This window comes from Sus scrofa, chromosome 17, assembly GCF_054392235.1.
Source record: "Sus scrofa isolate SSC_HxYL_T2T_F1_AM1 chromosome 17, Sscrofa_HxYL_maternal_Yorkshire_Landrace_v2.0, whole genome shotgun sequence".
NCBI classification, from domain to species: domain Eukaryota; kingdom Metazoa; phylum Chordata; class Mammalia; order Artiodactyla; family Suidae; genus Sus; species Sus scrofa.
Window position 1 is genome coordinate 16,201,433 of NC_139399.1, and position 13,139 is coordinate 16,214,571.

At 35.4% G+C, this 13,139-nt stretch overlaps 1 protein-coding gene across 3 annotated transcripts in view; it reads left to right on the forward strand.

Moving 5' to 3' along the window:
* Positions 1 to 13,139, forward strand: part of ADAM18 (ADAM metallopeptidase domain 18) — a 55,372-nt gene that overhangs the window by 8,604 nt on the left and 33,629 nt on the right. For 2 of the 3 annotated variants that reach the window (XM_085003915.1, XM_085003916.1), the window contains exons 3-11: positions 831 to 886; positions 3,869 to 3,947; positions 4,304 to 4,380; positions 5,670 to 5,847; positions 7,204 to 7,269; positions 7,822 to 7,893; positions 8,104 to 8,270; positions 9,015 to 9,096; positions 12,269 to 12,405. In XM_085003915.1, coding sequence (XP_084860041.1) covers positions 831 to 886; positions 3,869 to 3,947; positions 4,304 to 4,380; positions 5,670 to 5,847; positions 7,204 to 7,269; positions 7,822 to 7,893; positions 8,104 to 8,270; positions 9,015 to 9,096; positions 12,269 to 12,405 — 914 coding nt within the window. The remainder of the gene's footprint in view (positions 1 to 830; positions 887 to 3,868; positions 3,948 to 4,303; positions 4,381 to 5,669; positions 5,848 to 7,203; positions 7,270 to 7,821; positions 7,894 to 8,103; positions 8,271 to 9,014; positions 9,097 to 12,268; positions 12,406 to 13,139) is intronic. The other variant, XM_085003917.1, reaches the window with a different exon arrangement.

The window sequence follows — 13,139 nt, forward strand, 5'->3', positions numbered from 1 at the left end:
TTAGATCTTTGCTGCTTTATCAGTTAATGTTTGTATAAGGTGTGAGGTCTGTGTCGAGTTTCATCATTTTGCATATGGACACCCAGTTTTTCTTTTACCTTTTTTTTTCTTTTCTTTTTTTTTTAAATTAGGGTCACACCCATGGCATATGGAAGTTCCCAGACTAGGGGCTGAGCTGGCTAGGTAGGAGCTGCAGCTGCCAGCCACAACCACAGTCACAGCAATGCCAGATCTGAGCCCAATCTGCGTCCTGCACCACAGCTCACAGCAACGCTGGATCCTTTAACCCACTGACCAGGGCCAGGGATTGAACCTGCATCCCCCTGGATACTCATTCCCACTGAGCCACAATAGGAACTCTATCATTTCTACATTTGCACCTTGGAAAAAAAATCAAGTGATTATATTTTCGTGAGTCTGTTTCTGTGCTCTCATTTATGTTTCATTGGTCATTGTTTCTATTTTTTTGCCAATGTCATGCTGTCTTTCTTAGGTACCTCATGAATTTTGACTACTACAAATATGTTTTTGTAAATATAAACAATTAAAATATAGTATTAATAAATGGTAAAATTATATTTTTTTCAAAATATAGTTTTTAACTTAATATTTTTAAAGTCATCCCTACACTAAATTCATCATCTTCATCCTGAATTTAAATAGAAAAATGTTTAATTCTTACTATTCAGAACAATAAATTCCAAAAATTTATTTAACTTCTTATTTAAATTAAATGGATTTGGGTGAGTCCTTTTTTTATTTGAGTGGAAAAAAAATGCTCTTTTACTTCATATATTTTTTATTTACTAAATCATCTTTGTTTATTTTAGGTGACTTATATCATTACCATTGATAGAAAACCATATACTCTGCATCTCAGAAAACAGTAAGATATGATTTTTTCCCTTAAAGCTTAGAATTTGCTTTTTCAATGTTTTTGTACACTATTTAAGTTCAAGAATGAAGCAAAATGTAGGCTATTTAATTAGTCAATTTTTCAGTTTAGAATTCATTAGGTCTTAAGTATCAGTTCTATTAGAATTTTGTATTTTTATTTTCCAGCTTATTATCTTCAAATGAAGAAATAAGCTATGTGTAATTAAGTCTTTGAGTATAAAGCCATTGAACCCAAGAACTGCAAGTTGTGTATCAGGTATATCCAATATGAAATTGAACACATGGGAGTTCCTGTCGTGGTGCAGTGGTTAGCGAATCCGACTAGGAACCATGAGGTTGCCGGGTTCGATCCCTAGCCTTGCTCAGTGGGTTGGGGATCTGGCATTGCTGTGAGCTGTGGTGTAGGTTGCAGACACATCTTGGATCCTGAGTTGCTGTGGCTGTGGTGTAGGCCTGCGGCTAGAGCTCCAATTAGACCCCTAGCCTGGGAACCTCCATATGCCACGGGAGCGGCCCTAGAAATGGCAAAAAGACAAAAAAAAAAAAAAAAGAAATTGAACATATGTACACATCCTGTGGCTACTGGTGGAAAATTCAACTAGTGGCATATTTTTATATGGAGGTATTAATTGTATATATAATTATTTTAAAAACTTTATTTGGTATATTATATGTATATATAAAATTGTATGTATACATATATAATGTGTATGTATATACATAAATTCTGAAGAGAATTTATTCTCTTAAATATAAATTCAATAATTTTAATAACTTTAACTCAGTATTACAATTATCAACCATAAACCAGATTTTTTAATAACATGCTTTTCTTTCTTTTTTCTTTTTGGCTGCTCCCATAACATGTGGAAGATAGACTGTGTATCACAGCAGTGACAATGCCAGATCCTTAACCCACTGGGCCACAAGTGAACTCCAGGCATAAATCTTTTTTTTTTTTAATGGCTGAACCACAGCATGTGTTCTCAGGCTAGGGATTAAATCTGAGCCACAGCTATGACCTATGCTGCAGCTCTGTCAACATCGGATCCTTTAAGCCACTGCTCCAGGCCAGGGATTGAACTCAAGCCTCCAAGGGGACCTGAGCCATGGCAGTCAGATTCTTAACCCACTGCAAATTAATTTAAATTTTAAAACATTTAATTCTTCACATAAGATCCATCATGCCATTTTGCATTAATTCCTGTTATCACCCACCAGTGTGGGCAACAACCAATCTATATATTTTTTTCTTTTTTATGGCCACAGCTGTGGCATATGGAAGTTCCCAGGCTAGTGGTCGAATCCAAGCTGCAGCTGAGGCCGCAGCCACAGCCATGGCAACACTGGGTCTGAGCCGCATCTGTGACCTATGCGGAGGCTTGCGGCAACACCAGATCCATAACCCACTGAGCTTGGCCAGGGATTGAACCCGTATCCTTACAAAGACAACGTCGAGTCCTTATCCCTCTGAGCCACAATGGGAACTTCCTCCAGAGTGCTATTTTGTTTTGTTTTGTTTTGTTTCTTTTTTCCTAGCTATACCCGATAATCTACTTCTATGGCTCTAATACCATTTATGTACTGACTTCTCCTAAACTTCGATCTATATTCCTCTCCAGTGAACACCATATTCATTTATTTCGCTTATTTGACTTTGTATTTGCTAACCAAGTTTTTCCTAGAATTCTCATCTTTAATGTGTCTAAAATGTGCTTCTGATCCTTTTCCAAAAGTAGCCACTGCCACAGTTATGTTAGTGAGTGGCACTTCTCCTCTTCCAGTTTCTCAGAACAAAAGGTTAGGATCATTTTTGACATCTTTTTGTTTGTTTTCCTTCACATCCACTGGATTATTAAATCCCATGTGATCTACCTTCACAATGCATTCAGAATTGAACCTCCACCACTGCTAGTTCAAGTCAAGTCACCATCACGTCCCACCCGGATGACTGTCAGAGCTAGTTCATCTGTCTGTGTCTGCTCATTTATTTGGCAGATGACTCTCAGCAAAGCATTCAGTCCTATTCTATTAAAATGTTGGTCTGGGAGTTTCTGTCATGGCTCAGTGGTTAACGAATCCGACTAGAAACCAAGAGGTTGCGGGTTCGATCCCTGGCCTTGCTCAGTGGGTTAAGGATCTGGCATTGCCCTGAGCTGTGGTGTAGGTTGCAGACGCGGCTCAGATCCCGCATTGCTGTGGCTCTGGCGTAGGCCGGTGGCTACAGCTCCAATTAGACCCCTAGCCTGGGAACCTCCATATGCCACGGGAGCGGCCCTAGAAAAAGGCAAAAAGACACACACACACACAAAATGTTGGTTGATCCTGTCCTCTATCTGCTCAGAATCTCTTAATGGCTTCTCCTCTTTGTGGCATTGTCTCTCTCATCTCTTGTCTTGACTCCATACTTCATCCTGGGTTCTTCGCCCCCTGATGGTTGTTCTTGCTACACACAAACTATGTTTCTGCCTCAGGGAATTTGCATATAATCCTTGCCCTGTCTGGAATAGCATTTCTTTACAAATCCTCATGGCTTGTTTTCAGGTCTCTAAGAATTCAGTGAGCCTTTCCATGCCATCCTAGCTATGTTTTGCAACCAACCTCTCCCACCCTGGGCCTTATTTATTGTCATCTAATGTCCTAGCAGTAGGGGTCTCTCACTTTCATGCTGTATCCCAGTGCCTACAAGAGGATCCGTCAGATAGATGGTGCTCAGTAAATATTGCTGAATGAAGACATACACAGGCACACACCAAAATAGCTGATACCAAGGATTCAGAGTCTATTCCAGTATTAACAAAGCCTAAACTCTCTGATACACCAGTTCTATGAATTTACACTGGTATGACATACTAAAATTAATTAAAGAATCTTACTGTATGAATCTTATATGTTTTACTTTTTAGTATTGGAATGTTTATATTCAAAATAACTTCATGACTCAATTATTTTTCATTTTGATTTTTCTTAGCCCATTCTTAGCCCAGAACTTTTTGGTTTATACACGGAACAAAAATGGATCTTTTCATTCAGAGCCTTCATATTTCATGGTAAGACTTGGATGTCTTAGATATTTATTGTCACATGTTTCTTTGTTGAAGTATACACATTATTACCTTTGGGATATGTTTGTTCCATGTTGGCAGTTTAATACAAATATTTAATTCCCTATTGCATATAGGATAGAAGTGACATGCAGACCTAGAGAACACTCATGGGAACCTAGGTAGTACAAAGCAAGGAGAGTTGTCCAATACATATTTTCCTTGAAAATCAATTGTAATAATCTATATGATACACCATTTTACTTTCAACTGTATTAATGTTTTTGATATGCTATCATATTTTCCAATATGTTTTTATATATAAACAATTCATTTATTTGCCTTCCTGGCCTGTGTTTCAGATGCATTGCCATTACCAAGGATATGTTGCAGATTTTCCAAATTCAGCCGTGACTCTCAGCATCTGTTCTGGGCTCAGGTAATAGCATTTGAGAGGATATTTATATATGAAAACTTAGGCGATACTTTAAAATGAAACTTAGTGGCTGCAAGACACAGATCTGAGATATGTAAGGAGAATTCACATCTGAACATTTTCTTCTGGATGGCCTTACTTTTTCAGACTAATATTCTTAAATGGACCTTAGTAGCGCCCATTCAAGTGAAATCACTCCAGAGAATCCTCACTGGGGATGTTTTCAAGTTACTGAGCAGAAGGAGAGACGCTTAGTTTAAAACACAAAAATGAAAACAAACTGAAGAGAAAAGAACCTCAAATCCTTTATAACATCTCCCTAAGCACTATTGTTGTATTTTCTATCAGTTGTCTCGAATAGTTATAGAAAATGACATTAATTGGTTCCTTAAATAAGCACGTAATATTGTATACTTTCAGTTTAGGTGAAGTTAATATCAGATTTAAAACACCTAATTAAGAATATACCTCAGGGGCGGGGTTCCAGTTTCGGCTTAAGAACCTGACATAGTGTCAGTGAGGATGCGGGTTTGATCCCTGGCCTAGCTCAGTGGATTAAGGATCTGGCATTGCCACAAACTGTGGCGTAGGTCCCAGATGTGGCTCAGATCTAGTGTCGCTGTGGCTGTGGTATAGGCCAGCAGCTGCAGCTCCACTTGGATCCCTGGCCCAAGAACTTCCATATGCCACAGGTGCAGCCGTTACAAGAAAGAAAATGTACCTCAGAGGCAAAAGCTCAGGGATAAGTGATTTCATCATTGATCAAGGGAGGTGAGTTTATCAGAGGAAGAAGGGCCGGAGCAGAGCAGAAAGAATCTTCCTAGCTTCCTTTTGTGCTTTTGCTTACCTGATTTCCAGAGTTAACTCACATAAACTCAGAAAATTGACCTTCTGTGAATGTGGTTTTCTTACACATCAACCTTATTAGATCTCTGTGGTCTATATCCATTTTCCCTTTTTCTAACCTCTAAGAACAGTAACTTTTTATTTTGGGGGTTCTCAGCAAATATCATGGTTCCCAGCAGATACTTGGCCTTAATTAATACATCTTGATGGAAAGTGGTGACTCTCTAGAAAATACAAAATACTTTTTTCAGTATATTTAGTTCTTTTGTATGTGAGAAAAAGTCAGGCAGATATGGTTACTCAGTTACTAGCTTAAAGAAAAGGAGCAAAAGAGAGTGGGTTGAAACCATGGGCATTACTGTGATTTCTCATTTCTCACATTTTAGATTATAGGCCTGATGGGAGCCCTTGCAGGATTTTCATACAATTGTTTTCTAAATATTCAGGGGATTCCTTCAGTTTGAAAATATCAGCTATGGAATTGAGCCACTGGACTCTTCAGCAAGTTTTGAGCACATAATTTATCAAGTGAAAAACGACAGTCCAGATATACCAGTGTTAGCAGAAAATGACAGCAATGTTTTGCAGAAAGATGAGCCTTATAAAATTCATTTAAGCTCACAGGTAAATGAGACAGTTCTGATGCTATGCCATACTGTAAATTTACTTCTGTAGAATTGGGTTAGTCATGAAAAGGAACTACTTAGCTGTTGAGTAGGAATATGAAATTTAATAGTTTTTCTAGACAGGTAAATAAAACATCCATATTGCCTCTGAAAGATATGGAATATATGCAATGATTATTTCAAGCTTTTTGTTGCATGATGCATTATGTAACATGTCTAGTTTTCCATTTTTATTCAAACAAAAATGCGTATTGTTGAATACAATTAGAAATATAGGAAGAATACTTAACAATACCCTGGCAAAATTTCTTTTAAAATTTTGATGTATAGCCTTACATGCTAGTAGGACACATCATTCTGAAATACTTACGACATTTTATATTATTAAACATTCTGAATTTGCTTATAGGCTGAATACAGAATTTGTGGTTGGCAGGTGTTTTTCTTTCATCACTTTGAGTATTTCAGTTCGCTGTCTTTTGGCCTCCAAGATCTCTGACGAAGAATCAGATATTATTATTATTTTTTTATTTTATGATTTTTTTTTCCATTATAGCTGGTTTACAGTGTTCTGTCAATTTTCTACTGTACAGCATGGTGACCCAGTTACACATACATGTATACATTCTTTTTTCTCACATTCTCATGCTCAGAATCAGGTATTATTAATCTTATTGAGGATTCCTTGTACATGATAAGTCCTTTGTTGATTCTTTCAAGATTCACTGTCTTTGCCTTAAAACGGTATTCTTTCCTTATGTGGGATGGGGGTTGCTGTGCCCGTGGTATGCAGAAGTTCCCAGGCCAGGGATTGAACCCACACTGCCACAGCTGTAACCCAAGCCACAGCAGTGACAATGCCAGCTCCTTAACACACTGAGTCACTAGGGAACTCCTGTGATAGTGTTCTATGATGTGTCTTTGAGTGGAACTCTAAGTTTATCCAACAGGGTGTTCATTAAGCTTCTTGGAAGTTTAAATGAATATTTTTCATCAAATTGGGAAAATTTTTGGTCATTAGTTCTTTGAATGTGCTTTCTGCCCTTTGATCTATTTCCTTCACTCTCTTGGACTCCTGGATTACTCTAGCAGGCTCACAGGGATTCTTTCAAACCTCTTAAAAGTACTTCGACTCCTGGATTACTCTAGCAGGCTCACTGGGATTCTTTTAAACCTCTTTTAAATGTCTTCAAGCACCTTTTCTGATTTGCATGCAATTAATTTTTATGTATAAGTCCTCGTGAAGGTTTTATGTACATCCTTTTTGCCTTCTTTACCTGCCTCTCTGTGCTTAAATCCAAAACAGATTAACATTTGATGTGTTCTTTCTCTCTCTCTTTTTTTATTTTTTCAGGAAACAACTCTTTCAGAACTATTACCCCAGTATCTAGAAATGCACATTATCGTGGAAAAAGCTTTGGTGAGTCAAACTTTCCCCTCCTCATCTCCTTCCTCCTTTCTCCACCTCTCTTCTTTCTTTACGTGTAGTGAACTTTTCCTCAATTCCAAAAATATTGTGGAATTTTTGACTTATTTCCAAATAAAAATACTTTATTTTAGGTGTTACTTAGATATGACTACTATCCCCAAATAGAATCTTTAGAATTCCCAACATGGTCCACTTGCCCCCTCATCCCAAGCTCAGGCCAGGATCTCTTTGACCTCATTTCCTAACTGCCTTGCATGCTTCTTAACCTATTGCAGCTTCTCTGGTCACAGTGTTTTCTTTGAACATACCACATGCATATCATCTGACCAATTCACTTGATATTTTTCCAGCTTTTTCGGGAATCATTGATAGATATGATGGTATAGAATTAAATTGCACAGTGTGAAGATTTGACACACATGTATATGTGGTAGATGACCAAGATCAAGATAATTAACATTAAAATTTTTTATTAAAAATTGTATAAAAAGTTTTATTGAAAAAATTTATAAAAAATTTTATCATAAAAAATTTCTTTTTCAGTATGATTATATGGGATCAGAAATGATGGTTGTAATGCAGAAAATTTTCCAGATTATTGGCCTTGTCAACACGGTAAGTTTTAACTTTTTTATATTTGTAATTTTATGAAATCAGTCATTGAAGACCTTTCCATTATATCATGATAAATTAAGGACTTAAAAGCCCTTTACTTGGTTTAATAGCCAAAGTAATTAAGTAAACTTGTCCTCTATCTTTTTATGTGCTATTTTGACATAATGATTTATGTTATTTGAACAAATATGCCATCAATCTTATCTTTAGATGTGTAGTCAGTTCAAATTGACTGTAATACTGTCCTCCTTGGAATTGTGGCCAGATGAAAATCAAATTTCTACTAACGGGGATATGGATGATTTATTACAAAGATTTTTGACATGGAAACAGGACTCTCTTATCCTCCGGCCCCATGACATAACATTCTTACTTATGTAAGTAAGCGTGATGTTCTACATTAATGAAGATACACACAGATAATTCCATTAATTTTATAATGTAATGCATTAATTGTGTTCTCAGCTTTCTGTAGGCCCCTTTGAAAATGTTCAGTAAAATATAGCTGTTGCCATTGAGGTGATAGTGTAGTTGGAAATATGATAAAAAATAAAAACAACATGAATCATAGAGCAAAATATTTTGGAGTATAATTTATGTGAAAAGAACTTTTATGATATCAACTATATAACAGGAGACATACAAGCATCAACTTATTAAGAATGTAAAATTGATACTATTCAGTAACCATTACATATGATGTGTTGGTACATTTCATGTCTACTGCTTGATAAAGACAGATTTGGGTTTTTGGTAATATTTAATTTTTTTTAAAAATGCTTATCTTTAGGACAGGTATTATTTCTTTTCCACAAGTTAAAAATCCATTCTGTTTTAGTTTTTAGCGACCTAAATCATAAACGCCGAATAAAGGAAACTGAGGAGAATTTGAAATAATAAAATTATATCAAGGCTAGGATTTAGGTTAAGAAAGAAAATTAGTATTAAAATAAATTATAGTTTTCAGTGATTTGAGCACTTTGGATAATATATTAGGTGTATTATTCAGATTTTAAAAATTCTATGCTTGAAAAATTGTTTAAAGTTTAATTTAACCAGTAAGCTGGTAAGTTGTTCTGAATAGCCATGCTAATAAAAAAGGTAATACTCTAATAATGTAGTTACAGGAAACAGCCTAAATACGTGGGAGCGACATCTTCTGGCACAATATGCAATAAAAGTGGTGATGCCAATATTATTATGGTATGTAATTTGTATCCTTCTTTACATTACTATTTTTTCTAAACTTTATATTATATTTTAGAAGCATTATTTTACATAGTTAAGTAAACTTGATTTTTTTCTCTATAGCCATACTTATTATGATTTTGTTGGGAACAACATTTTAATCTCAGAAAGTTTAATTACAAATTTCAAACATAAGGAAATAATATGAATAAACATTAATATACCCCTTCATCAGTTAGGCAAAATGGATACTAACTTTGCCTCAGATTTTCTAAGGACCTAAAACCTTAGAGAAAAGTTAAAGCCTCCTGTCATGCCTCCTTCCAGTTTAAGAAATGACAAAAATTATGAATTCGTGCTTGTCGTTTTTTGTATACTTTATACTGTTTTACCAATCTATGTATCCATTAAGTAAACATATAAATTATATGTTATTATTATGAACTGTTCTTATGGATTATTTCAGAACTATTTTGAATAGCTTTTTGAAAGATGTCCACGTGTTGAACCATGTAACTCAACTACAATTACTTTTTATCAAGTAATGTACGTATCCTTATTACAAATAAAACTAGTTTAAAAGACTAACACACTGAAAACAACTAAATCAGTCCTTTGAATAATCTACACCTCTGAATCCTCTTTCCAATGTTTTAAAGCTTTCCCTCTTGGCATATAACTTTACGTCTATTTCCTTTTAAATAAAAGTTTTATTGAAGTATATTGTATAGATAGAGAACATTGTATAGGTCATAAGTATGTAACACAATACATTTTGGCCAAGTCCATACATAGGTATAAATATCACAGAGATCAAGAAATACAATCCTATCAACACTTTAGAAGACCTGAGTTTACAGCCCATACCAAAGAAAACCACTATTCTGACATTTAATCATTGATTAATGTGCTCTTTTTTGGAACATTCTATAAATGGTGTAATAGAGCGTGTGAACTTGTGTGTATCTGTCATATATTTGCTCAAGATTATGTCTGTGATAGTTATTCATGTTTATATGTGTAGGAATAGTTTGTTCATTCTTTTACTCTATTTTCCTAAATAATAGGACCACTCAATTTCTTTTTAAAATTTTTATTTTATATCAGAGTTGATTTACAATGTTGTGTGAGTTTCAAATGTACAGCAACGTGATTCAGTTATACATGTACATATAGCCATTCTTTTTCAGATTCTTTTCCCATATAGGTTATAGAGACTATTGAGTAGAGTTCCCTGTGCTATATGGCAGTTGTTGATTATCTATTTTGTATACAGTAGTGTGTATATGTTAATCCCCAAATCCTAATTTATCCCTCCTCTCCACCCTCACCTTTCCCCTTTTGTAACCACAAGATTATTTTCTGTATCTGTGAGTCTGTTTCTGTTTTGCAAATAAGTTCATTTATATCATTTTTAGACTCCACATAGCCCCTTAAATTTCTTGAGTATTCAAATTTAGATATTGTGGGGAGTTCCCATCATAGCTCAGCGGAAATGAATCTGACTAGCATCCTTGAGGACGCAGGTTCAATCCCTGGCCTTGCTCAGGGGGTTAAGGCTCCAGCATTGCTGCGAGATGTGGTGTAGGTCGGATCCCACATTGCTGGGGCTGTGGCATAGGCTGGCGGCTACAGCTCCGATTAGACCCCTAGCCTGGGAGCCTCCATATGCTGCTGGTGCAGCCCTAAAAAAGCAAAAAAGAAAAAAATATGCTGCTGGTGCAGCCCTAAAAAAGCAAAAAAGCAAAAAAAGCAAAAAAAAAAAAAAAAAGTAGTCCAGCTTGGGAGTTTCAGTTGTGGCACAGTGGAAATGAATCCGACTAGTATCCATGAGGATGTGGGTTTGATCCCTGGCCTCACTCAGTGGGTCGGGGATCCAGCGTTGCTCTGACTGTGGTGTAGGTTGACAGCTGGAGCTCAGATTCTACCCACTAGCCTGGGAACATCCATATTCCATGGGTGTGGGCCTAAAAAGCAAAAATAAATAAATAAATAGTTTTTTTAAAGCTATAAAAAAATAAAAATCCAGCTTCTAGTTCCTATAGATTACCCTAAAACCTAGTGGTTGGCCAGATATCATCGCTCATGTTCTGCTTTGTCTTTAACCTCCTTTCAAATTCTGAAACTGGATTTTCCCTTTTTTCTCCCTCAAATTTAGCTCTTGTAGGATAACAGAGGAAGGTACTTATTAACTCATTTTTTCCATGTGGCTATATAATAGTCCAGACTTTTCATTCACACACATGTACCCACATATGCAGTATTTTTTGTTTCTGTATAAATTAAATTTTACTTGCTGTCTTAAGTTTTTTATTGATGAGTTCTAAGAATTTTGCTTATAGTGATTTTAAAAATGAGAAGAGCATTGCAATTTGTTTATCAAGGTTAAAGCATATGAAACACCACTCTGCACTACCACCAATCTTTTTTTAGTAGCATCTCACCCTGCATTTCTTTACTGTGGCTTTGCCTCTCTCCAGCTTCTGTCCTGTCTCCTCCTCACTCCACTCATGACATTACAGTCTTTGAACAGGTAAGTTATTCATAATGCTGGCTCATTTCCCACACTTTCTCTCTCAGCCTAAACATCAATTCCACAAATAGGTTTTTCTAACTATCATATATGTATAGTGCTCCTTAGAATTCTCTGTTGGATCACTCCATTTCTTCAGAGCACTTCTTATGATCTCTTTGTATTTGGGAAGTCTATTGTTAATTTCCTACTTATTTCTCTCTCCTCTTCTGTAATATAAGCTCCAGGTGTGGACAAAGTCCCTTTTTCTTGCATGCTGCTACTTTCTCATCTTCTCTCATAGTGCCTGACATATGTATATACTGAATTAATATTTGTTAATTGAATGAATAGACATTGTAAGAAAGTCAAAGAAATGTGTTTTATATTGGTTGCATCAGAAAAACTAAGTGTGTTGAAGGCTCTAGACTCTGGGCATGCCCTAATTTCACACCGGAGAGTATTGATAGTTTGGTTACATTTTACTTTGTTTCATGCTTCTTAATAAATTAACTAGTATGGATAGTCATAGCAGTGATTTATCAAAAAAATAAAGTGATCCACATAATAAATGTTAAAATCTGAAATTGTATAGGAACAAAACTGTTTTAATGTGTTACTTCCTTTTGTCCTCTTCTTCTATCATTATGTTCTCTTCAATCTTGTTTATTTTAGTATTCAGAAGCAATAACCCTGGAGGGATTTTCAGTTCTTATGGCTCAGCTACTTGGCCTTAAAATAGGATTAACGTATGATGACGTCAATAAGTGTTCCTGTGCAAGAGCTACATGCATAATGAATCGTGAAGCAATGTGAGGCTTTTTTTTCCTTTTGATTAATTTCATATATATTTGTGAAGTTGTTTACAGGACATGGTGGATTTATTTTTTTGTACTCAATTCCATGTCAAAAATTGGGAATCTGTGTTGTGCGTGAAGACATTTTACACTAATAAATTTGTCCAGAAACGCGATAAGTCCTCTGGTTAAGAAATATTCACTCAAAGGAATTAGAGGGAAAATTTTAAAATTTATGAAGACTATGAAATACTATATTCACATAAAATACTATTGTTCTGTTGTTGTAGCATTTGTTGCTTAAGGCGAAAATGTCTAAACCACTCTTAACACTCTAACATAGCACTGGTAGCTTTGGCTATTATTTTGGAGGAAAGAAAAATAGGAGAAATTTTTAGTAATTGTCCTTATTTGCAGATATCATGACTGATTACCCACATAAATCTACAGTATCAGTATATAATGAGAACAACCACAGTATCGAAAGTTCATCAGGATAAGCAATCTTGAAAAAAAATTAGTATGTTTACTAGTTTGTGTATACCAGAACTAAGAAAATGGATGACCTATTATAAAATTTCTAATTTTTCCTCAAATTTTCTAATTTTAAGAGGTTTATAAATTTGGTACAATCCCAACTAATATTTTTGATTATTTTAAGGAACTTGATCAACTCTGTGGAAAGTGATAAAATGGAGATGGTAAATATAGACAAACTTTTGGGGATTATGAGGTGGAATTTATAATCA